The sequence below is a fragment of the Colius striatus genome, chromosome 17 (genome assembly GCF_028858725.1).
Source record: "Colius striatus isolate bColStr4 chromosome 17, bColStr4.1.hap1, whole genome shotgun sequence".
In the NCBI taxonomy this organism is placed as follows: domain Eukaryota; kingdom Metazoa; phylum Chordata; class Aves; order Coliiformes; family Coliidae; genus Colius; species Colius striatus.
In genome coordinates, this window is record NC_084775.1 from 6,278,873 (window position 1) to 6,305,166 (window position 26,294).

General features: G+C 44.6%; 2 protein-coding genes across 12 annotated transcripts in view; one reads left to right on the top strand and one right to left on the bottom strand.

Moving 5' to 3' along the window:
- SFI1 (SFI1 centrin binding protein) overlaps positions 1 to 20,852 on the top strand; it is a 48,731-nt gene extending 27,879 nt beyond the window's left edge. For 5 of the 8 annotated variants that reach the window (XM_062010348.1, XM_062010353.1, XM_062010354.1 and 2 more), the window contains 3 exons: positions 126 to 262; positions 11,836 to 11,964; positions 13,883 to 14,341. In XM_062010348.1, the coding sequence (XP_061866332.1) occupies positions 126 to 233 (108 nt within the window). In that variant the 3' untranslated portion in view covers positions 234 to 262; positions 11,836 to 11,964; positions 13,883 to 14,341. Of the gene's footprint in view, positions 1 to 125; positions 263 to 793; positions 3,966 to 11,835; positions 13,197 to 13,882; positions 14,342 to 20,786 lie in introns of those variants that run through there. The other 3 variants (XM_062010351.1, XM_062010352.1, XM_062010350.1) reach the window with 3 other exon arrangements.
- PISD (phosphatidylserine decarboxylase) lies at positions 451 to 24,933 on the bottom strand. Of its 4 annotated transcripts, none has more exons than XM_062010359.1 (9): positions 18,680 to 18,769; positions 10,871 to 11,087; positions 10,686 to 10,793; positions 8,395 to 8,560; positions 6,251 to 6,487; positions 5,991 to 6,129; positions 4,930 to 5,076; positions 3,485 to 3,645; positions 451 to 3,178 (listed from the first exon to the last, which is right to left on the bottom strand). In XM_062010359.1, the coding sequence occupies exons 1-9, from the start codon at positions 18,684 to 18,686 to the stop codon at positions 2,954 to 2,956; spliced, it is 1,407 nt and encodes a 468-aa protein (XP_061866343.1). In that variant the 5' UTR covers positions 18,687 to 18,769; the 3' UTR covers positions 451 to 2,953. The 4 variants fall into 4 exon arrangements, with proteins under 4 accessions (XP_061866343.1, XP_061866346.1, XP_061866345.1 ...); XM_062010362.1 differs by lacking the exon at positions 18,680 to 18,769 and adding an exon at positions 14,963 to 15,045; XM_062010361.1 differs by lacking the exons at positions 8,395 to 8,560; positions 10,686 to 10,793; positions 10,871 to 11,087 and adding exons at positions 21,679 to 21,770; positions 24,859 to 24,933 and having other exon boundaries at positions 18,680 to 18,855.
- Positions 24,934 to 26,294: the final 1,361 nt, after the last annotated feature.

Below are 26,294 nucleotides of genomic sequence, written 5' to 3' on the forward strand. Positions count from 1 at the left end.
AATCCTGTCACTTAATGGTTCTGAAGTGGGATAATATAAAAGCTGCTAGCTTTTATACTCTTTCTTGGTCAAAAAGACCAAATACTGTTGTTCTGCACAGCTTATGCAATTGTCTTCACTTTCAGTTGCAGGTGAGGATCAACACTCTCACCAAAGCAAAACTAAAAGAGAGACAGCACGTGCAGAACCTGGTAGCTCGCCTGCATGAGATCCAGATTGCTCTGGATATGTAATGCCTCTGAACTAATTTTCCAGCTCTGAGGTAGGAGCTTCTGCCCCTTTCATAACAGGGGAGGATGGAAAAAATGTATATTGTCTTAGTCCATGTATGCAGTTCTGTTTGTTGTATGTTGTTACCCCACTTGGTTAAAAACCAAATCAAACACGAGTTAAAGCTATTTTCCCCTGCACTCAACGTACTCAATCTGGGTTACCCTGCCATTTCAGAAAGATAACACCACTGATAAGACTCTTTATTTCCAAATGTTTGCAATTGAATGAGTTCATGTCAGTAAGTCATACACTTTAACATACAAAAATACCGTGCTACTGATACAGTTGAATTCAATGGATTCTCCATGCAGGAGATATTCACAGCATTATCAGTACCCTCTGGGAACTCTGCTTTCACGTCCAGGGTGTGTTGCTGGCCACTGCATAACAAGCAATGTTTGTTAATCATCTAGCTCTGTGCAGTACTGAGACCATCACAAAACCAGCTAGTTGCATGCTGAATCCTCTCCTTAGATTTCTAATAAAGCAAACATCAGGTAACCCATCCTCCCTTATTTAGGCTGACAGTAACCTTCACATACCATGGATGAGGCTGAGCAGGAAGAAATTAAAGCTTAAAGGTGCTTCGGCTGTGTCTGGATGCCCTAAACCTCCATGGAAAAGTGTGAAAAGATTGATTTGTCTTCTCTGTCATCCACTGGAGCAATGCTGCTTGCTACTGTTACTATGGCATTAGTCAAAAGACTATTCTTAGCTTTAGCCTTTTGGGCTTGATATTTGCCTTTAGGCTCTTCAGACTCTCTATATAAAAACATGCACGTTTCTATAACGTGTGGTAATACACTACTGCACCCTGTACCAGTAAACTCGCTCATGCTAAGAAGTTTAACAAGCCAGGTGGCTGGGAGCCACTTCAAGCTTTCAAAACTCTTCCCTCTGTAAAGTGAGGAAATGCTGACTCTCAGAGCCAAATGAATTTTCTCCTGCTTGTCACCCCACCATCCACCATCATCTGGGTCAGGGCTGGGCTACATCTCATCAGAGGTGGTTTATCATCCCTTCTTTCCTGAGGACAAGCTAAGCAGCTAGGACTTGGCCAACTGGACTGTACAACAAAATGAAATTCTATTTCCTGTGGTGCAGACAAAGAAGAGAAGTTGTTCTTTAGGAAATCTGAGATAGTAAAAGCCTACCCTCTCCTGCAACGAGCAGAGAAAAAACACCCACAGCTCAAGCATGGAATGAATTCTTTCAGAGAGCAGGTTTCATAAGCATGTCCATTCCAAGAAGCTCTGGACAGCACTGTCAGTTCTAAATGTTCTGAGTGCCTGGACTTTGATCAGTTTATTCTCTAAAAATGACACATTGCTTTAAAACTCAATTCCTCCTCTTCGCTGGGGCACCCGTTTCTGTCAGTGCTGTGTAGTGCCAGATGCAACAGCTCCAAGGTGTTAGATTTTAACACTTCTACACAGGAACTTACAAAGAGGCTCTAAAGTTTTGCTGTAGGATGAAGCTTCAACATACAGCTTTCAGCCCCCAGCACATGCCTAGTGGGAGGACACAAGTCAGAGCTAGTGTCCATTATAGGAGGGCCAGGTTGGCACCTGGGAGGCAAGATGGGATTGCTTCAATAATCTGTAATACTTTCCTACACAGTCAGTGCAAAGGGTATTTCACTGTGCAATAAAAACTGATCTTGAAGCTCTTCTGTTAACAGAGGAATTAAATCTTCAAGAATTTAATGAAAAAGGAACAATGCAGATCCATAGCAAAGAAGTAAACCCTTATTGTTTCTTTTGTCTTATTACATCACATGAGAAAAACATCCCATGTCTTTCAAGAGGTGAAATAACTCTCTTATACAAACAACATCTTTAAGGCCTGGAACAGCAAAATAAAATCATTGATTAGGAACAGGACACAGAGGGTTTGTTTTGTTGATTTTTTAAAAGAAAATCCCAAGACATGGAATGTAGACACAGTGTTTTCAGGCTTAAAATACAGTGCAAAGTCCATTTTTCAAGGGACAATGTCAGGGGAAAGAATTAAAAGTAGTCTGACAGTAGAAAACCTTGATGAGTGTAATTTATTGTGCTGATGCTGGCTCCTGTACATTTTGCTTAGTTGGGGCTGTGAAGCCATCCTGGCCAATTCAACTGTTTGGCACTCCATGCATTCACAGGCTGCCTTTATGTAAGAACTTCAGCAGAGTATCTTAGAATAAAATAAATACAAGAACACATTCTTTACTCGAAGTCTGAAAAACAGATAGTGTAGAAATAAGGGACATGGTCTGACTGAGCCTGTCACTGTCCCTTTACATATAGCTTCTCTGCTTCCTCCCTGCCCCATTGCCCCTTTCCAGCCTAGGAAGGCTTAAAAGGGACTTAGAGACTCTAAGAACATAATTATTTCATTATTTAATTACCCTGTGGCACTTCAGGAGAGAGCATGAGAGACTACAGGCACAGGGTGGGACAACAACCTTCATCGTCAACATCTTTAAAGGCAGCTGTACCTGATACATACATGGTCATTGAATTCTCTTTCTGCAGTCAGCACCATGTAGACCAATTACTCTCAAGTTTAACGTAGCAATGACATCTTCTGTTTTCCTCACCCAGGTCCTGCTGAGTGACACATAATTGTTAAGGGAAACACTCAGTGGTGTGATGACAGTCCCTTTGTGTAGAACACCACCTTGCTGAGACACTTTCTATAGGGAGCCCAGTGCTTCTCCAAAGTGGATTTTCTGTCCAGGTTTGAGGTGGAATTTGAAGTCCTTGGGTGCCTCAAAGATCAGTACAATTGTAGAGCCTAAGTTAAATTCCCCTAAATGTTCCCCTTTCCTCATGGGGATTCCCTCCTTGTTGTTGTTGGATATGAAGCTGAAGTCATTGTAGGAACCTTTAGAGTAACTTGGACTGTTGGTGTGCAAGTCCTGTACAGAGAAGGAAGAAACTGTTAGTTGAAGATTTCAGTACTCTCTGTTCATTGGCACAGCTGTAGACTGTTCCAGGCATTTCAATGCAGGAACTTACAATTCAAAAGTGCAACAGGAATATTTTTTTTAAAATAGTTTATACTGGAGATGACTCCCTTGAAATCAGAGTCTTACATCATCAGTGGTGGGAAACACCTTCATTTCAGGGTAAAGAGATTTAAATTTTTCCGTATTTTTCTTGAATGATACTGTACCAACCTCAACCATCAAAACCAGAAAGCTGCCTACTATGGTCTTGCTCACCTGGTCAAAGTAGATGCGGATCGAGCCCACGTTTGTTGCTCCTACAGCTGTTAAGGAGAAGAAGCCATGTTTCCAGTCACCTGTCAGGACAACTCGTTCATTGTGGCAGAAGAGTTCCTTGATCCAGCGGGCAACTCCAGGGTTCACAGACATCAGAGAGCCTGCAGCAGTGAGAAAATATTCAGGTTCAGTTGTCTGGACTGTAGCAGAATTGTAATGCCACCCAAATGGTATTTTCAGTGTAACTGCAGCTGATCCATTAAAAAGCTCTGCCACTTCTTTGAAGAGAAGCACATGCTAGACACTGGATGAAAGACAAGGGTGTAGTAAAAACAAAGGGGTCATAGAAAGATGAAGTCTTCATCTTTAGTCTGGAAAGATCACTGCTCTTGGGCAGGGCTCCTATTGGCATTTTCCCCTAACATAATCACAGGCAAAAACCAAAGGCTTCATTGTAAGGCCTGAATGCAGTCTGGAGCACCACCTATCACAATCTCTGTCAAAGAGCAAAGAGTTTAAATTTTCATCTCTGGAAATGGGTTCTTTTCAGGCTGACCAGTGTTGTTCCCACCCACCTACAGCTGGACCTTGACTGCATTCACACAATCACAGACAGAGAGGGAAAGCCTGCCACAAAATTTGGGGTGAGAGTCCCTTTAAAACTACCTGCCATTGTTGAAGTGTGTTCTAGCATCAGCTATACTGACTCTGTCACCACGCTGGAGTGGCAGAGACTTATTTCCACAGTAGCTGATACTATTCTTCTACCAAACATGTAATCTACAACGTGGCAACTGTCATCTGATAGACCAAGGCAGAGCTAGTCCCTGATCTCAGCCCTGATGGAACTGAAAGAAGCCTTCTAATACACACATAAGATCTGCCTAACTAACAGCTACAGGCTACTAAAAGCGAAAGGGAACTGTTTACAGCTTAGGTTGCACTATTCACCATCCAGCAGAGGAGAGCAGCCCCTTCCAGCTCTCCTTGGTAAATGCATAGCAGTGGTTACAGAGGCTGTGGCTGAGAGCCCAGTGGCCAGTGAGCTAGAGCTGACCAGGAAATACTAATAATGTGAATCAGTTAACAAGCTTATTCCTCTGATTCCAGCTCCAGTAGCTTAACTATTTACTTGCATCTTCTTTGCCAAACACAGAAAGAGATGATATTTTAGGCACCTGTTTTTTGTCTGATCTGCAGAACTGTCTATATTTCAGGTGCAAACTGAACAAATCAGGTCAGCATGCACCAACAGGTATTGCACAGAACTAAACCAGCTTGAAAACAATATTACTGTTTTCACCATTCGTTTGTGATTTTGTTCTGGCACACTATACTGCTGTAAAATTCATTACCATTTGTGACAAATGACTTATCTCCCATTACCCATCACACAACTGTACAACAGCTGCTCTGCACTTGGTTCCTAAGGAACAGACACCTACCTGGGAAATGACGCCGGTGTGACACTCTCCAGTCAGTGGGTGAGTGGAAGCAGTGATAATCCCCTGGTGCAAGGTAGATTACACAATGATAGAGCTCATTGCCCTCCTTTGTGACTAGCTGTTGCTGAAAAGAATTGCCAGATGGGGCTGCCAAGAAACCATGGAAAGAAAGGGGTTAAAGATATTAGTCACACAGTCGTCTAACTATAGCTGAGTAGTCTACAGCAGGGCCAGTGGCAATAGCAGAGGGCTAAATGCAGTCCATGTGTACTGCTGAGACAACAAAAAGATACTTTGTTCAGCAATCCAGCATTTCCAAGTGTTCTCCATTGACAACAAAATCTGATCATTTGCTGTATTAATCATTTTTAAAACTTCTTAATTTGGAGTTTGCCCTTGTCTAAACAACATCAGAACTACAATGCAGGGAAACAGTTCTTGCTAAAGCTACTCTTTCAAGAACAGAATTTTTCTCAAAGCAACCCTTTTAAGAACAGAATTTGTGGACAGGCTATAAAACACATCAGTTACTTTCAACATGCTTATATTGAAAATAACTGTTGTTTGCAGAACCCACTCTGTCTAGTCTCCTTGCCAGTTTAGCAAAAATGTGTTCCTTTCATTAAGACTCAAGGCCTTGGAGACAGTGCTTGAGGTGCAGCAGAGCAGTAACAGCCCATGTCATTACAGGTATAGTGCTTGAGCATGTACCTCCTTACAAACTACCTTACACAATTTTTGCTAGCCAGGTGCCTGAGTACATTTCAGCTTCAGAGCAGGAGCGCTACAGCCTCGTTATAGTGGCAGAGTTTGGAGTCAGTTGTAGGAACCAAGCAATTAAAATCATATAATCAGAGTGAGCCAGGCAAGACACTATAAAGACAATGGTGAGAAAGAGAGGAACTAGAACAGTGATATATTTACCCCCAAGTAAAACAAAACAAAAATCAGACCTACTTTTGTTCCTGACACTGTGGAGAGGAGGAAAACAAAGAGTAATCTCTTTTTTTGTGGTATGTGAGAACACTGACAGGACAGAGCAGAACGAAGGCAGAACTCACCCTGGCTAAAATGCAGCTCTTCCCTGCAGATGCGAGGACCCAAGAAAGATTCCAAAGAATAAGTAACCCCTTTTACTTGCTCCACTTCACAGTTTTTTACCTGCCCAAAATTAAGGATCTTTCCATCAGAGGGACTAATCTACAACAAAGAGAAAAACCAGAAACATGAGGAATTCGTTCATTGCTCCTGAAACAGCCAGGCCCCTTTGGGGTGGGGAAGCTGGCAATGTGGTGTCAGGCCTTTGTTCCCTTTTACTCACCACACTGTGCAGGCAGCAGACTGGCCGTGCTTGCGGTTTCAGCTTTCTGCGGAAGAACTCACTGAGGTTTCTATAGTGATGCAGATCTTCAACAGCTGCCTCCTTCATATTCACTCCAAAAGTCCAGATGTACAGGCTGTAAACAGGCTTCCGCAGCCACGTGGGCAACTCTACCTGGTTCAGCCGACCCCAGGCCCGGGACAGCAGCCGAGTTGGGACGGATTTGTACAGAGCAACCTAAAGAGAGAATCGCAGCACATCACTCAGTTCTCCCTGCTGATGGCTTTCTCTTACTTCTTCCTATAAAACAGAAGGGATCAAACTGTTCCTGCAAAGCCTTCCCTTGAATTCAGTGGGTTACAGCACGAAGTAGCCTTTACATCAGCAAAACATTAACACTGTGCTCCATCCTCACTGCCTCTGTTCTGATGGGAGCAGATGAGGGCAGGATGAAGGTTACTAAACTGAAGCAAAAATCTCCATGCCCCTGGTGCAGGCTGAAGCTCCACATTCAAGTTACTGGAAATTGCCTGTGAGGCTTACAGGAAAAAAAAAAAAGACATATTTCACATGTTCTGGTAGAACACACATCAGAAGAGTTGAACATTACCAATATGTTAATTTCTGAAAATAACCAAAAACACTTGACTGAAGAATAATTTTGTAGTGTTTGATGATGTGCTCCTCAGATCCAGCTCCCTGCCAGGGCACAGTCACATCCCACTATTGTGCTGCTCTGATGCCATTAGTGAGAACGAGGAAACGTCCCTGTGTGGCTGTGGCTACAGGGGGTCACCTGACACCAGCCCTACTCTTCTCACAACAATGGGAGCTGTTATTGCAAGAGGATAAAGTGCCTTTATTCCCACAGAAATACATCTCTGAGCTTATACCAAACCTTATGGTTTAGTAGGAAAAATAACCTGAACAAAACGCTGTTGGTGAGACACATATTGATGTAAGGGGATAGATGACAGCACCTTCCTGTTGGCAACTTAGCAGGTAAATCTTTTGGGGCCTATGGCACAGTACTGCTCAGCTACATGTAACTCCCAACTGAAAGTCAGGGTGGTTTTTTTTCTTGGTGAAAGTCATCACTTATTTTCAATATTAATCGTATCAATCAAAACAGGACAGCCATAAACAAAACAGAAACACACACTGGCCAAGAGCCTGTCCATCATATTAAATACAGCAACTGAAGATTTCACTCACACATTGCCATCCTGCATTAAAATACAGGGATACTTCAAAAAGAAAACACCAACCTCACCTTGTTTCAGATAAAAACTTCTAAATGAACGATACCTTGGGTTATAGAAGCTGAAGTACTGGAGAGAAACTGTTTTGCCATTTTATTTGACATGCATTATACAACGATTGTTTCTAGAATCAATTTTGCTCAGTTTTACACAACACTTGAGAATTTGTAGATACAACAACTATAAAAAAAAAAAATCACAAAAATTGCCAAAAGTGGGATTTCCCAGTAGCCCCTTCCTTCAGAAGGGCCTGGTTTTCAAGTTTATAGGAGCAAACAGAACAGCTGTTCAATGACATAGTCTTAAGAATGGCAGTTTTGTTGCAGTTTTCAATCAAAATATTTGTGTGGTTGTTGCATTCTGAAACAGCAGAGTTTGTGGGGAGAATGAACACGTGCAAGCTGCCCCACACCCTCCTCTCAGAGAGGTTTGCATGTCGTTTGGACAGGCTGGGTTGCAAATGCTCAGAGAATTTAAGGAACAAACTCTCTCTGTGCAAAAATGACAGAAGGCAAAGAGACCATTTCAATGGGGCCAGGAAAGAGAACCTGAGGAGAGGTTTGGTCTGCTTAATCCTGGCCCTGATACTTTGAGGTGACTGAATTAATTCACAAGTTTATTGATTTTCCTGGGTAGATCCCTGACTGTCAGGGCACAAACTAGTTCTCTGCTACTGAAAAATACCTCTTGTCCATGAAGCAACTGGTCAACACAGCTATGAACAATAACAACTAAAGGGAAATACGGATTATATCTCTCTGCTATCACACTAGGGATCATCAGCCTGTTCTGTGTTAAGGATCCTCTACCCAGCTGCTGCCAGCTCCCTTCGGCATAAAACAGGCACCGTACACAAAGCGCAAGAGACCTGCTCACACTTACCCTGCTCATAGGCCTCCATCCCACTCTGGTCAAGGGCTTAAGAGCACCGAAAGGCAGAAGATAATAGAGAATAGTCAGAGGCCAAGAACGGAGTTTCAGAGCAGGCCTAGACATACAGGTTAGCTGGCCCAACCTTCGCCTCAGGGCCAGCTGGGGAAATTGCAACCTGAAAGATTACATACACAACATAACAGGGTCAGCCATCTCAGCTTCAGAACCACCAGCTTCTGACAGCTAAGCATGATTTATTCCTGCCAATCCTTACTTAAACATTGATTCTGCAAGTCTTTACTCCTTTACTTTGATCAGCTCTTCCCCTCCCCAGAAAGTAAGACCAGTTTATCTCAAAAAAAAAAGAGAAGAAAAAACCTCTGTCCAAAAGATGGTGTTCACTCCCACAGGTGAATGGCACCTTTAAAAATGTAAAAGGCGTGACCATGTGCAGGGGACATTTGAAAACTAAGCCACAGCCGGTTCATCCAACTAACAACATGAGAGTTTACTATGGAATTAACAAAGAACAAAGGTTCTTCCAAATACCAGAACATTACATCCCCAGAAAAAGTTTCCTGTGACTGCTCCAGCTGCCCAAATGGGCAGCAAACAGTATTTTCAAAGCTAAGAACCTGTGATGCTGGGATTTCAGTAAGAACTCTGTGGAGGGACAATTTTAAGGAAATCAGTTACTCTGATGAAAGAAATCCTTGAAATCTAATAAGCTGAGGTCCCTCAGAGGGTGCTGAAGGCATCTTGACTAGATTGTACCTCAAATGGTATCACAGAAGATTTTGGAGCCAGTTCACTAACTTCAGGAAACAAGCACTTGCTCGAGGAAGAACAGGAGTGGCACTCCTGTGTTCATTAATACAATTTACAAATAATTGACTCCAAAGGACATGTTTCCACATCTTAAAACCTTCACTGGGTATCCCAGTTCCAGGCAGAGAACACGAGGACAGAGTCAGTACTGCTAGTGCTGCCAGATAATCCAGTCTCCATAGTCCACTAACTAACTCCTCTGCCTCATCACCAGCTGCATCAATGATTCTTGTTTAGTGCATGTCCTGACTGAGAGGAAATTTATTTTGCACAAATGGCCATGGGGAGAAGCTGAACGTGTAACTCAGAGGAAAAAGCTGTTCAGCTTATTAGCAGAGGACATCGTGTACCTGCAAGAGGTCTGATGAGAGACCCTTCATGTCCCCGTTTATTCTTTGGCTTCTACTCATGAAGAAACCATTGGCATTTCCAAGGTCATGTTATCAAATGAAAGTCTGCCAATCTTCTCATGAACCAATAGATGGTTCTCCACATGCTGCTGAAGGCAGTATGCCCACAGCCAGCACAGGCCCTGCACACACACCACGTGGGAGTGGTATGCTCTGGCTGCTCAGAACTGCCTCTCTCTCATGTGATAGGAAAGATGAACTATAAAATACTGTCGATGTCTTCTCAAGACAGAAAGAAGCTGGGAACTTCAAAGGAAATGTTCTTGCCAACATGTTTCTCCTCAAAACTTGGATCTGAATCAAAATAAGCAGCAGGTACAACTGTCACTGCTTTGGGGTGCAAGATGGTGCTTTTGGCACAGAGATTTTTTTTCTGCAGCAAACACAACTTCTTTTCCCCCTAAGAATTAATACATTAAAAAAAAACCCAAAACAGAGAATGATCTGTGCAGGGGGAAAAAAAAAACACAACCAAAAAACCACTCTGAGCAGATGAAGTGCTGTCTCAGCAGAGGTAAAGCTGCTTTCCTCTCAGCAGGAGGTGGGACATGGGAATAAGAAGGGACACTTGGCATTCCTCCTCCCCATTCTCGCCACCTCCCAGCCTGTGGTCTGCTGGGGGGCTGTCGGGGCAGCCCTGTTGCCAGCCCACGCAGAGGTCCCTGTCCCGCTCCCCCTCCCGCTACTCCCCCCCTTCACTGCAGTCGCTCACGGACCAATCCCTGCAGAGCTGCATCCTGGCAGCTCGCTCCAGAGCCCTCGGGCTCCTCACTGCCTTGGCCTGGTTTCAGAACCATCCATCACTAATTTTTCCATTCTCCTAGTGACAGAGGGTAGAAAGGAAAGGGGTGAAAGCCTCCTAGTTCCCCTTGGCATGTAACAGGGTGCCCTTCTCTGCCAATTCGATGCATAAGGAGCTTTATAGTAATTAGGCCAAACAAAAGCTTTGCAGATGGCTGTCGCTCCTTCTGCCCAAAAGCCCTCCCGTCCATCATCCGTCCTCCCTCCCTCGTTTCTCCCTTCAGTCACCATTCCTACAAAGCAGAAAACACTGCACAGTACCTGAAGCGCGTTCTCCTACTTGGCGTGGCGTGAGCAGAGCCGGCCGGGCCCGGGCTGCCCGGCTGCTGCTCCCCGGCACTGCCGCTGCCGCCGCTCCCTGAACGCAGCCTCCGGACATGAATTTTAACTTTGCGGAGGTTGTAGCAAGAGGGTGGAGGGTTAGATAAAGCTTTATAGCATCTCACCATTTCCCTGTGTGCAGATCTGGTCCCTGCAGGGTGTTTGACTGACACATCGTCAGGTGACAGCTGGTTGCAAGGCTCAAGTCTCTTTTTCCTCTACCTCTCTTTGCTTGCTCCGGCACAGGAGAGGACACGGCGTCACAGTTCCTAATTCCCCCGCTGCTTTGTCTCCGGATTCCCCCTCTGTTTCCCACTTGAATCTCTGCTACGAAGGTTGCAGCTATTGCAAACAAACAGGCATTGTGTCACATTTCAACATCCCACTACAAAGCCGACTCTGCACAAGATAAAAACAAGCTGTCCATATAAGCAGTCCTTGCTTCTCGCTAGTCAGGGTGGCCATTGAAGCTGAAATCTCCAAAAAACACCCCGCAGTCCCGGGCTGCTGATGCGCTACAGTCAGCTGAGCAGCCTGCTGGCCTTGCACAGCTAACCCCAGAGCCGCGCTCAATCCGAGGCTGGGAGGAGGAGTGGGGCGGAGAAGAGGAGGAGACAATTCCCAGCTTCAATTCTGCAGTGCAGCAGCTGCTGCCTCTGAAAGAGTTCTGGACTGATGAGCACCAAAAATCCTTTCCTGCTCTTACTGCCCATCTTGGAAAGAAGAAAACAGAAAGGAAAAGAATGTCTTTCTATTTTACAACCCTTGCCAGGCACCAACATCCATCTCCTGAAGTCTTTCCATCTCAAAAGCCTCACATGGGGAGCTGGTAAAGGACATTCTACAAATACCCAGACATGTAATTTATAAGACAGTTTTAGAGACAGCTTGAGAACTGACTATAGAAAAAGCGTTCATGTGTCTATTCTGTGACTTTCAGTACTGTCACAGTTTGTATGTCCAGTAGAACTAAAATGCAAAACTTGACTGAAAGAAGCTGGTTTGGTTTGGTTTCTAAATAGAAAACGCTGTCTATTTCTGTCTGAGGCTTCTGAATATATATGGTGAGACATTTCTCTTTGCCCTGCAGACCACATCTCCAGCACAGATTTTCTGCATCCCCCGTTGACTGGATTTAGATTGAAACCAAGACCCTGCTTCAAAGCTGGAAGTCAGCTAGCTACATCTCACCCCAAGATTAAACCAACTACCCAGAATGGTTAGTGGCTATCCATTTCACCTGCATTTTCTGTTAAAACTTTAGGGTTGGGTTTTTTTTTTAATTACTATTATTAGAAAGCCCTTGTTTCCAAAGCTCTCTGAACACCATGAAAGCTGTATGCCTACTAGATTAAAAAAGGGCACTGGTGGTGTGATGTGAAGAAGGGCTGTATTGTATTAGAGGTAAGGCAGAGGAAGTGGGAAGGCCAGCAGAAAAAGCTAGAAGTAACTAGCTAATGACATCCTACTAGGGCTTCAAAGGAAAATATTCTAGCAAGAATTGTGTATTTTGATTGGCCTTAAAACCCCAAATATTACAGATAACCTCTAGAAACACCTCTGGAGTTTCTGCATTAGATTTTTTCAGACAGAAAACTGCTTTATAGTATTCTTTATCTCAGAAGTTCCAAGACTGTCCATGCTGGTGTTTAAACTGAATTTTAACAATTGCATATTAAAAAACAATCCAGTTAATTGAAAGACGGTAAATTTTAGGATGACTGTAAAGCACTCAAAACACTCCTTCCTCCCTAAGCCCTGTGCCAACTTTTTTGTTTTGCTATTTAAAATGTCGCTCAGTCTTTCTCTGGCTGGCACAAGAAACTCCTACACAACAAAAATGAAGCCATCTGTATAGTCAAATGAGGAAAGCAGATACCAAAGATCCCATCAAAATTCAAAGAAAAGCAACAAGGAACGCCAGGGAGCTCCTTCTCTTGCTTTCTTAGGAACATTAGAAAGGCCCCCAGTCTAAACTCCACCTTCAAAGACCTTCACCTATGCATAACTTTGCAGAAAGACAACTGAGCAAAGAGCAGCCTTAGCTACATTTTCTTCAGTACTCTCCCTTTAAGGCTAAGAAGGAAATCCACAAGGTCTTTCAACAGAAATTCAAATTCATCCCTCAAAACATTTTAAAGAAATTATTATATCCAAGCCTGAACAAGCCTGATTCTGTGAAAGCATGGGACAAATCAGATAGTTCACTTGCTCCCTGAAATCAAATGGCCATTGAAATGTTCTACAGCCCAGTACAGTGGGGACTACCACCTTTCAGTTCAAAGAAAAAGACGTGGTGCAATAGAGATTAATCTCCAGGAAGAGAGAAACAGTGGTGCCAAGAGCTTAAACGCTGACATATATGGCAAGTCACCATCCCTGGTGGGCTGCCCCAGAAGCAATATGCAGTTCCTACAGTGTCAGGAAGCTGAAATGAAAATTTCACCCCAAGTTTACCTACTTTCTCTGGGGAATGGTAGAAGAAATGGTGATTGACCAGCTTATGACAGAGGAGCTCATACATTAGCATCTCATTATCTGGACTTTTTGGGATGCAGACAGTGCCATACAGCCTGTGTTATTAGCTTAGACAGAAATCTTACCACTGTGGGAGGTCGGTCATCAGTATCAGACTTTCCTCACCTGTCAGAACTCACTCAGAATCCATGTTAAGTGAATAAAAGAGACAGCTACCAGCAGGTATAGATCCTTAGAGAATTATTACCTCAGAGAACTGCTAATCTGCCAGCTATGCAACACCATTCTGCTCTGTCAGCTCAAATAAGCCTCAAATCCTGTGACCCTATTTGATTACTTGTCATTACTACCTGAAGCCTTTTCAAGTTTTAAAAAACAATATGGCAAGACATTAGCAAAAAAGACTAATACACGACTGAACTTCAAACCTGCAGTCTCCGTTTTAAATCATAAGCATGAATCATTAGGCTCGGAATGCGCAGGTCGGAGGGCTCGAAGCCCTCGTCACACTTGCTACATTTGGTAACAGAACTGTTTAAAAAAGGCTCCGCGCACACCCACTAACTGTTCTATTTAAGTGCCAGCAAAAATAAGGCCTTGTAATCAGGGGAGGGGTCTTCAGTGACCGTCTGTTAAAGCTTCTGTTCCTTTCCCTGCAGTTTCTGTTGAATTTGAGACACGTAGTCCCTGTTCCCACCCAGCCCTCTCCGGAGCGTGCGGGCAGCGCCTTCCCTTCCCGCTCGGCCGGGAGCGGCGGCCAGCTGCGGCTTTGTGCGGATGTGCTGCTGCTGGCTCACGGAACGGACCACGCGCCGCGTTTCTCGCCCATCCTTTCTAGAATTCTTCACTTTTCAGATGAAAAAGCTGCTCTCTATATTTTTTCTTAATTTGCTAACAAAAACTTACGATAGTTTTCCCCTGATTTCACGTTGCTGTTTTAGTTGCGTTCGGTAAATAGGGAAAAAAGTATTATTTTAAGCCAGCCATAAAAGGTTGGGTGGTTTTTTTAAACTTAAACCTGTGCAAAGAGCCTTTAATACAGTCTCAAAGATCTCTTCTGTGAAGCAAGGAAAAAACCGTTTACTTTTGCAAAGTGACATGAAAATGGATGATGCTCTAGTCTGTTATTATTTTGTGGTCATATTTTCCATCCCATGTTTTAAACAAAAACAAACCAAACATACTTTCGCTCAAAGTATCTGTAAAGTAAACTCAGGGTCTGCTGGGGATGTCCAGGGGAAGCGCAAGCCGCGTTACATCCTCCGCAGGCAGCGGAACCCGGCGGAGGCGGGACAAGGCCGCCCTGGGGAGACGGAGGGGGGACGACACGGGGCCCCGCGGAGGAAGTGAGCAGCGGGACTCTGAACTCCGATAACGCCGGTCCAAGAGACCGATTTTATCAGTGCCCTGCGAGATTGATTACTCAGGAGTCGAGACTTTGGAACATCTCTCCCGACTCTTCCAGCAAGCCAGAGACCAAGAATTACTTGCCCTGCGCCCCCCAGATTGCCAGCTCTGCCCTGCGAGCCCCGCAGCCCTTTATACCCGGTGCCGGGGGCAGCGCCAGGCGCCCAGCGAGACAGTCGCCTCCTCCTCCGCGGCCCTTCGCTTTGCCTCGCCTAAGCGCGATGCCGACCCCCCATTGAAAGCCGATTGAGACACGTGAACAAAGCGACGGACCGCAGCCCCCGCCAACGCCCCGGCTCTCCGCCCCCGAGCCCCCCGCGACCCCCACGTACCTGCCGGGGCCGCGCACGTCCCGCCGGCCAGGGGACCCCGCCGCGCCGCCGCCCCGCGCTCCGACCCGCTGCTGGGGCACTGCCTTCGCCTTAAGGAAGCGGCGCGGGGCGGGCGGCCCTCCCCCGCCGCCCCTCCCAGCCACTGCCGCTCCGAAGCGGCTGCCTCTCCGCCGAGCCCCGGCCCCCTTCGGAGGAGGAGCCAGGGCAGGAGAAACAAAAAGGAAGGGAAAGCGGAGGAGACTTGGAAAGCGGCGACGACGTTGCCGGTGCCGGGAGTGGCCGAGGGCCCGCGGCTGGACCTCATGTAGGGCCCTCGGGCACCGCTCACTGTCCCGCCGCCCAAGACACGGCGGAAAGCGACCTCGGCGGGGAACGGTGCACGGCATGTTTTCAGCCAAAGCAGGAAAGCACACTGTACAAAGTACTCCTGAAACGCTCACAGAAATTGCTCCATAATCCCAGCAAGATGCTCGGGAAGTTGTATGAGATAGAATAGACTTAGTAGTCAAAAAGCCATCTCACTAGTTGGACAGTATGCTTTTACTCCAGTTTTCTGGAACAGCTGAGAAAAACATTTACACCATCACACCCTTCACACATTTTGATGTTGAAATTTCATTGCTTGTAACATTTTCTGACCATCTTTGTCATGTGTGTTGGGCCACTCTACACCACATCTTTCTGTAATTGCATGTTTGCTCAAATAAAACTTAAAACATCAGAACATGGGAACAAGAATGAAAAATAAGAGACCAACCAACTGGAGATCATGTTTCATTCTTCCCAAATTGGATTAAAAAACAATAATCAGATAGTTTTCCATTATTAGCTCTTTCCTGAACTGGATCCATGCCTCTTACCACAATACCAAATGTCTGTCTCCTCTGGGCCAAGAAAAACACCTTCTGTATTCTACTGCCAAAATAGCATCCAGTATCCCTTGTTACATCAATATGAGCAGCTTTCAATATCCGTAAGAAAGAATGTGTTGCTCTCACCTCTGAAAACCAAGGTAAAAAACTCATACTCAGGCGCTTCCCTGCTGTATTACACTGTTTGCAAAAACTGTGGCCCTGGTCAATAACCAGAGGTTTGCACAGGACAGAATTGTGTATTTGTCTGTCCTCTGATGATTTGTATGATCAGGTGTCACGCTAGCTCACTTCCCTTCGAGGGTCACTGTTTTTCCTGCAGCATATCACTCTAACAAACACTGCATTTAGCTTACACAAAACAGAACTATGGAAGCAAAGGGCAACTACAAAAACTTGTTCATCTGGTCAGTCTCTTCATCCAAACTTGCTCTTTGGCCACAGTCTTGTACCAACACTGCCTCAGTGCCCAGGTGAGAAGAGGCAAATTGCTTCTTGTTAGCCTATGAATGGCACGGTATGCATGCAGAGCCTAGCCAGGAAATGTTCAGTGACAGCAAGGATTTGAAACAATGAGCTTCCATCCATCTGATGAATATCTACCTGCCTCCCTCCAAGCCCTCTGCTTTGCTTCATCTAATTAAATGAAAGCTGATCCCCACTAGTATTCACAGTAGGAGACAGAGTAAGTTGTTAATCAGCTCAAGCTATTAGCTACATAATGTCTCTTAAGAAAATTATAGGAAGAAAAAGCCTGTGCTAAAGAAACAAGTTGCCCTGTGGAAAAACTTAAGGGACCTGACTTCATTCCCTATTCCCCCCATTCATTTATGGAGCTTGAGCAAAGCAAAAACATATAGGAGTATACTCTTTAATGCAACCAAAACCTCTACTCTGTTCTATGACAATACCGATGTGGATCTCTGCAACAGGGAGAGACTCCATGCTTTCATTAGGTGATGGTGACCCATTCCATATTGTGCTGAGAAGCAGAGGAATCTGCTTTACACACAGAGCTGGCAGATGGAAGATCATGCACATTCACACGAGGTTGGTGCCGCACAATCAGAGCTCCATAGCAGCAGGCTCAGCAGCAAGGACATGTGCAGCAGTTTCTGTTCTATTTTACTCTTTCAAAGCCCATTCAATCACATTTGGTCTCTTTTTGCCTTTGCAAAGGCTTATTCTGATATTAGAACAAGAGTACACATTTTCCACACTCCTAAGTGTACTTGCAGGGATGCAAAAACCAGAATAATGGAAAAGGATGGGTCAGCAAAAAGGACATCCCACTTTGCAGTAAGAAGGTATAATACAGCTCTTATTTCTCTTGAATCCTTCATTGTTTGGAATATTTCTTGCAGTGTCTGAACACAGTTTCTCCTTTTCCTCATAACTGTTAAGCTTCCTTACCCTCCCACACAAACATTCAACAGAACTTAAGCATATCAGGAAGGAATAAAAAACCTTGTTAGTGTCTCCCACTAGCAACTGCTGCATTTGAGGCCCGCTTATCAGCTTAAAACTCTTTTGTGATTCCTCAGTGCAGAAACAAAATCCTTTGAGCCGTTTCATCAAAAGCAATACTTGTATCTTCACCAATGAACAACCATCAAATAATAACAAACCAGCATATCAGTATAATGAAAGAAAGCAAATTTAATAAGGTAATTATCCAATTGCATACCTGAAAGTATGAACCATAACAAAAACCCATTTGTTCTCAACTATCAAAACTGAATTGACATTGTCTTTTAAATAAATACTCCACGGATACTTACAAGTTATTTTTCAATCAGAATATAAAACCTATTTGAAATAAACTTCAGCAAGAATACACAGAAGACAGATTCAGAGACAAATTCCTCAGCAGCTATCATAGCCTAAGCTGTTAGCATCTGGACTGTCAGGATCAGACCTGATTTGGGTCACTAGTGAAAATGAATTTAGGAATTCCATCCTAGTTCCCCACAGGCATGTGGCCAAACCACTCACACAGTGGCAGAACACTCAGGAATGCAAAGAAATGGGATGCTAAAGGTCACACCGAAGTATCTCCTACACAATCCTAGAATTTTTAACTCTTTGCCTTCAGCAGTGGCACTGGAACAGGCACTCACCTGGCTGTTTGGAAGAACATCACCTACACTTTAACACAAGAGCTGTACAATATACTCAATATTTCAAAGGAGATACAGCACTTATAAGAAGTTATGAAGTATTTCTTACTTCAGTGCTGCAATGGACATTTTACCTATGAATCTGATATATATACTGAAATTCCACAATGATTCCAAAGAGAGAACCTGGCTCTTTACTGAGGCACATGGAGACACAACATCAATAAATTGAAACGGGTTGTGTTCTAACTGGATATAAGGAAAATATTTGTCATTAAGAGGGCAATTAAGCATTGCAACAGGCTGCCTAGAGACACGGGGGAATCTTTGTCCTCAAAAATGTTGAAGTGGACAAACCCCTGAGTAGCCTGGTCTGAATTCAACGTTGACCCTGCTTAAGCAGCAAGATGGACTGCATTACTTCCATCTGAATGATTCAATGCCTACCAAACATCTTTTCATTCAACACATACAATACTTGCTAATCAAGGGACTGGATTAAGAAAAAGGCAGGCATACTAAAAGATGGAGGAGATACTAGCAGTTCCTAGTGTATCATTACATTCACTTCAGCCAAAATGACACTTAAGTGACAGAAACTTTAGTTCCATGATTTGTAAAAATGCATCATCAGAAGAGGACAAATTAAACATTCCCTTTTCAGAGTGAAAGCAAAGGAGCTTCTCATCAAAGTGACAGAAGCAAAATAGCTCCAAGTTTCTTACCTCCCATTCACTTGCAAGCTTCACAGGTATCTCTATGCCTCTCTTCTCCAGCTGTTCCAACTTGTAATCCTCATATTTTCTGTATCCTGCATATCCGCCACCTGTAGCTATCAGGACATGGAAGGGGCGCAGGCGGAAGACTTGCCCTACTGGAGCAGTATGAAGCTTCTTCTTGTCTGTAACAGAAAAAAACCCAGACTTCAGGGAAAAGAAAAAGCATACAGTAAAATAAAAAGCTATGGCATACAGTGAGGGATGTCAGTTTAGGTAATGACCATGGGATCAGAAGGCTATGACAGCAGGCACCTAGAGATGCTCAGAAGGACTCCAGTTATTGCAGCCTACCGAGGCACTGAAACTCAGCTGCTGAACACTAACTGGGCATCTGGTTTTAACCTCTTCCATCCCATCCTACATCTCTCCAATATTCTTCCCCCAACAGTATATAAAGTGAGCTCCCTGAAAGCACCATGGAGAAATATATAAAATGAGCTGCCTTAAAGCACTATTGTACTTTCCAACTATTCGATCTTCTATGTTGTTACTGTACAGAACAGTCAGTTGCTGGGGAACAATCTGTAGTACTGCAGAGCTTTGTGCTTCTTCCTCATTACAGCTTTCATTATGGTTAGTGCATCCCCAGATTGTACAGCTGACTGGAAGAGGGAAGGAAATGACGACCTGCTTTAGCGTAGGTTTGGTAAATAGGATGATAGGCACATTTCTGCTGTAATACATGTCACTACATGGAAAAAAAAAAGAAGACATCTACTACTACATCTTACTGAGAACTAGCAAGCTTCCCCTGCACAAGCCTTGCATGTCATCTGTGAGATACATCTACCCAGCACTGTCTCTGAGCAACAGGACAGCCCCATAGGGCAATCGCAGCATCTCCCTCTAAATTAATGGGCTCAGTAAGTATTAGGCTTAGCTTCTTCCATCTGTATTACAATCAGCCTTAAAGTTCTCAGCAATGAATAGAAGTCACAACAAACACAGAAAATGCTCAAAGGAACCAGTTCTTGGATGCTGATTGACATTATTTCCACAACAATCATTAACAGGATGAGCCAGAATAAAAAACAACCTACAATATCTTGTTCCATCAATGTAAGGCTTAGGGTCTGACTATGAAAGGATACATCAACAACCCAAAGAATTCTGTAAACACCAAATTTCTAGGCATGCATACAGACAAAGCATAATTGCTTTGCATCTGGGAAGCTTTAGTTCCAAGTAGTAGAGATGACTAGAAGCATTCAGCTGTTCTTCGTCCCTGATGCTACAAAGAGATGCTTCTTAAAAATAATTCTTGCTCAAACTTTATCAAAATATTTCAGTCACTCCTTTCCCAAGTATGTGATTTATAACACAGTTTCAATTATTTGTCCTAAAATACATCATAATGTGAAAACAGCTTTATTCCTACCAACAAAGAAAAAACAATCTTATTTTCACATGGGGACACACAACCCCAACAAACACAAGGCAGCAACTACAGTTACAGTTCAGACTGTAGAAAATATTCTGCCCTAAAGAGCAAAGTTCTGTAAAGGACAGCGATCATTTACAACAGCTCATTGTTTATTAAAAAAAGGACTTATTTATTTTGCATTTACAAAGACTCTACAACCTTTCAACTTTGCATTGCTATTTCAACAGAAATGTCTATGTAGAGACCAAAGATACTCTTTAGCCCTAAAGCCTTTTAACTCCCTTCCCACATCTTGGTTGTAAGTTAGCAAAGCCACCCAGCTGTTTCATCAGAGCTCAGCAAATTCTCAAACCAGAACTCCTCTTCCTGGTTTGTATCCAGGGAGAGGCTGTTTCCACTTCAAGAGCTTCTGTTGATTACACTGATGTTTCTCTTCCTGTGCTAAGAAGAGACCAAACCACCTGACATTTCACAAACCACAGCAAACACATTTAATTTTTTGATACATTATTTGAAGCGTTGACTTTTCCCCATGTCCTACATTAATGAACCAGTAAAGTCTGTAACTGAATCAGGTCTTAAACATTTAATGTAAACCTCCTCTGACTTCCTGGTTTATTAAAATTAAAACTACAAGTAGAAATATTTACAATCTTCTCTTTCTTACAGATCTGCTGCGGCCTAATTCCTCAGACTTCTCAAGGTGAATGGCTGACATGTTGTACCACAAAGCAGGTAACACAGCTGTACATTATCAACAACTTCCCATCTGGCTTCTACTGTTATTTTGTCATTATCCATTACATACGAAGCTTGATGTCACCCCTCTCAGGCAGTCACTTCACATCTAACTCTGTTTCAGCTGGCTTTCATGTTGATAACTGATATCATATCCTCACAGACTCTTTCACATCACCTTCATTACATTGTCCAGCAAAAGAAAGATACAAGCATGCCTGGGCTCCTGCTTGGCTGGGCTGTTCTGCTAGAAACACTCTAGAACAACAGAACACTTGCAGAATATGCATAAACATTACAGTGATGTAAAAGCATTTCACATTTCAAAATGAGGAAGAATGATACAATGTAAGTGTGAGAAGTACATGAACTACTGGCTCAGCAAATTAATCTTTTTTGTTAGTTTTTTTTAATATAAAGCCACTGTCCTGACAAATCTGCTGAGCGGTGCTGCGTGATTTCACAATATGTATTTTTCCACTGAAGACTCCTCAGCAAACTAAGTAACGTGCAGAAGTTAATTAAGAAAGGAAATCCTGTGGTTAATGGGTTTTAATTTGCTATACAGAGATCATCTTCATGAGAAAAACATCACATGTCTTGAAAAGTTGAAAAGCTTCATGTAAAGGGATTCCACAGATGCTGCCCACAGATGGAGTCAGCTCTGCCTTTCCAGTTTTCACCAATGCTGCTCTGTACACTGTTAGCATCTAACCCAGGGGCCAGATTTGAGTCTGTAAGGCTCCTCATATCACCAATATGTGACCATGGTTTGTCCCACATTGAGCAACTCTGAATTTAAAAATATTGTGTGGATACTTACCGCTGAAAAACGTCCTAGCAGGTGGCTGCTTCCACAAGACTCCAGTTCTGACACGAGGGTTCTCATGTAGAAGGAAGTTCCAGGTCAGCAAACTGCACATACAAGAAACAAGAGGCAATTGCTTAAGTACAGGTGTTTAATAATGCACACCGACATAGTTCAATATAGTGATAATCTCGGGTTCAGAAGCTGAGTAACAGAGAAGGAAAAAGTCTCCTCAAAGTACCATAACATTTCCACTGAGCCTATTCTCTTCCTTCCCTAAAAAGCAACCAAATAAGAAAACAACAATCCAAATGCTTCTGCAGGTATTTACTTAATGTTGCAGTAAATGACTTGTAGTTTGCTGGGGAAAGCAAAAATGTTTAAAAAAGATTGCTGTACTTCCAAGGGAAGGACATGGCACAAGAGTCATCATCTTCTGTAACAACACAGCTAACACATTTACTTCCATCCACGGGTACTGTTATAATAGGCAAAGCTGAATTCAGCCATGCTGATCAAAACAAACCCTGCTTCTAAAGGTAGTGGGAAACGTTGTAATGATTGTTTAATACTTGGGATTATTACGTCTCCACAGGCTGCCACACTGCTGTGTCACTCAGGAACCTCCTACAATAGCAACTGTTTCTTGAAAGAGATGCTGATGAATTGGGTTCTCATATCATCTTCCTTACCACATTGGTGGGGAGGAGGAGCACTGGAAAAGTTTTGGATTCTACAGAGAAGTAATGTCATTTATTAGACCAAGAGGTGCAGCTGGGAATGTAAAAAGGCTGCCAGGCACAGAAGCTGTTCTTTCAAATTTGTCTCACCACTCTGTCCATCAGGGACGTGTAATGTGAGTGTTTTTGCCACTCTAAAAACACACAAAACAGACTTACAATGGGCCAACACAGGGAAAAGGTTCAACCAGGGTTTTTCATGTGTTTAATATGTAATATTTCATGTTTCTAAGAAATCTGAAAAGATCCATCTAATTGTACAAGAACTACTCCTGTCCAAAGGCTGCAAATAAGCACATTTAGACAAGTACTTGAAGACAGTGTGGCAACACCACAGCCTGCTGTGAGCCAGGATCACAGGCCCAAGAAGAGGGGAGGAGAGGGGAGCATCCTCATGCCAACAGGTTCAGTCCCTTGGGAAGAACCAGATCTGGCCCATCTTTGTGCAGCCCACTTATTGCTAGGATGCAATGCCATAGCTGGAATTGCTTCACTTGGCTCTCTGATCTTTCATTTCTTCTTGCTCGGATACATATTAAGTACAGAATTACTTCATTGGCTTACAAGCTATTTCATCATTTGGGGTGATTCAATTCCAGGAAGTGATTATTAAGAACTAATTTCAGGTGTCTACTGAATTATATATAGATATTATCTCTTTATTTAAAAGAAGAAGCTACAAATAGAAGATTTCTTGTCTAGAAATCACATGACGATACTATTAGACACTTAATACAATGTTTAATGTTAGCCCAAGAGCTATAGCTTTCACTGCCTATGACATAGTGTCAGCAATATTTCACTCTGTGCTTCACCTTCATGATGTCTGTTGAAATCACTGTATTAACCCAAATGTGACAGGACAGCTCTTCCCCAAAACACAGATTCCTGCAACCAGGTGTTAAACGTGCCGTACTATTGCATCACCTCCCAGGATATTATTTGCTTAGCTGGACAGAAAAAAACTCCCACGCTGTTGCAGAACCTGTATGTTTTACATAGCAACATGATGTAATTTTGTCATGAACAATGAGGTCAGCTGATCCTCTTGGGTCATACACCAGACCTACACTAATTTGTGGTATTACAAGGCATGCTTTACAACATATTAAAACACCTGAGATAAAGCACTTGCTCATCAGTAAGCTGAGGGCTACTTGTAAAAAAACTCCTGAGAACTAACTCAGTATTAAACTTAAATTTACCAGACAGCTTTAGACCCCTAAAAAGTCAGGGAAAACAACAAACAAATAACTTCGCTACAGCCTGACCCACAAGAATTCTTAAGACATATTAGTACTGATACATAATAACCTAAACATAAAGAAGCAAAAAGCAAAGGCAGACTAAAACTATCTGTGCTGGCTTCACAGACGTGTCCAGGAGCTCTCATGGTGTCAGGGTAGTGCTGGGCTACCTGGACCTGGGTACTTCAGCAGACAGATCATCACAGAGCAAGGAATTAAATGCAGACCTTAAGATCTTACCAAAATTGTTTTTTATGTCCCAAATGGGAAATCCAGTACACTTCTTCCTTTGAAATCTGTCTAAAAACTCGGTAAAGATGCCCAGACTAAAGAGTTTCCTATCAGCCTCACCTTCCTTGCTCCTCAGAGCCTGAACTGGGCGGGTGTAAGTGTTTGAGAGAGCACTGGCCCGCCTCTGGCACCCAGCCAGAGGTTGCTGGAGAGGGAACTGACAGATCCCACTACAGCTCCTCTGTGACTTCAGCCGTAGTGGAACGAAGGACAACACACACCTGCAGCCGGACAGCGCCGGTGTGCTCTGTACATAACATCTCTAGGTTTTGTGAGAGATAGTAGAGCAAGGGGACTGTGCATTCTGCCTAATAACACACAATTGTGTCCTACAGACAGCATTAAAACATGGTCATTGCTATGAAAAGCAGAGGCTTTGGGAGCGTGTCTCCTGTAAACGGCTGTCGGTTCCCTCACACATGTTCCTCCCCCGGGGCTTACATAACCCTAGGGGCAGTAGCCCCTACCTGCCAATTTCTACTACACACGTACACACCGACAGCTACAGACTATGAAACCGAGTTACAATCACACACAGCCACACACTGTTCTTCCTTCAAAAATGTAAAACCTGCGTATTTCTTTCCAGCTTGGAGAACTAGGACAAGATTCCTCGCACATGCTCAGAGAACAGGGCCGAGGCCCCAGAACCAACCGCATTTCCATGCCGGCAGGAAAATGTCAGAGCACAGGCAGCCGGTGAGAAGGGGGCGGCCGCAGCCCCCGACCCGGGAAGACCGAGCGACCGCCCAGCTGCTCCCGGCGCCCTCCGTCCCACGGAGCCGGCTGTCAAACACGGCGACTGTCGCTTCACCCCCAGCTCAACCGGGATGGGACAGGACCGGACGGCCCCGGCTCCCGCTCCCTCTCCGCCGGGCAGCGCGATGCCATCCCGCCCGCCGTGCCCCTGCCCGTACCTGCTCCCCCGCAGCGTAGCCCCGCAACGCCGCACCACAGCCGCCGCCATGTTCCCCGCAGCCGCCGCGGCCTGTGCTGCGCTGCGCTCCGCGCGGGACGGCGGGAGACGGCGGGGCGGGGCCAGGCGGCGGGGGCGGGCCGCGCGCCTGAGGGGAGCGCTGAGGGGAGCGCTGAGGGGAGCCCTGAGGGGAGCGCTGAGGGGAGCGCTGAGGGGAACGCTGAGGGGAGACCTGAGGGGAGCGCTGAGGGGAGCCCTGAGGGGAGCGGCTGAGGGGAGCCCTGAGGGGATCGCTGAGGGGAGCGGCTGAGGGGAGCCCTGAGGGGAGCGCTGAGGGGAGCTGCTGAGGGGAGCTGCTGAGGGGAGCGGCTGAGGGGAGCGGCTGAGGGGAGCCCTGAGGGGATCGCTGAGGGGAGCGGCTGCGAGGCGGCGGGGTCCGCAGGGAAAGCGGCGTGGGGGGACCGGACCGCACCTTTCGTCAGGGGAGAGACGGAATGGGGGGCACGAGGCTGCTCCTCACAGGGGAATGTGGAATGTGGCGAGGGCTGTTCTCCAGGGGATATGATGTGGGAACAGGGTCGGCCCTGAGGGGATGTGTTGTGGCCATGGCTACTGCACAGAGAGGGGTGGCATCAGGCATCTGTTATTGTCTAAAATGAGGTCTGGTTTGAAGAGAGGTCTGCTTCTTGGGAAGCTCAGGATGAGGCACTTGGGCTTCAGCATTACTCTTGAGGGGCAGGTAAGACTTTGACGACAAAGATGGGAGCACCACAGATGTCAGGGATTGTACTGGTAGGGCAGGTGGCACAACATGGGATAGGCACAATGCTCCTGCTTTAATTGAGATTGTAGGCAGGGTACTGCAGTAACATCTGTTCCTACACTGGTGTCCCGTGCCTGGATCCTAGCAGCACAGAGAGGATTTTATAGGGATTATTTGGTTTCCATCTGTATCCCTAGATAGATACATGCATAGATGCTGCATTACTGGGAAGTCACTAATTCCCATTTTCTGGTGGTGGCAGGGGCATAGCGTCACAGGGTGAATCAGTAGGAAGAGAATTCCAGAGTGGTGCTGCTCTGTTTCCACATCCTCAGTGCTTTAGGACATGGTCTTCTGGGTGGACCTGATTTGTGATTAATGTTCGTTTGTTTTTGTGCCCAGGCCTAGATGACATCTACAACACCTTCGTGTCATTCACCATGCTTTTTTTTACACCACCACAGAGAGCTGCAGAGTATCTGTGTAAATATTACACATGTACAGGAAAGCCTTTTATTTTTAAATGTATACTTTAAGCAGAGATCCAAATGCAGTTGTCATGTAATAGTAGTAGTATTAGCTGATTGAGTTATTGAGATGTGTATAATGGCAGGATTGTCAGGAAGTAAAACACCAAAGAAGATGGGATTTGGTCCTGTTAGGCACCTTCCTAC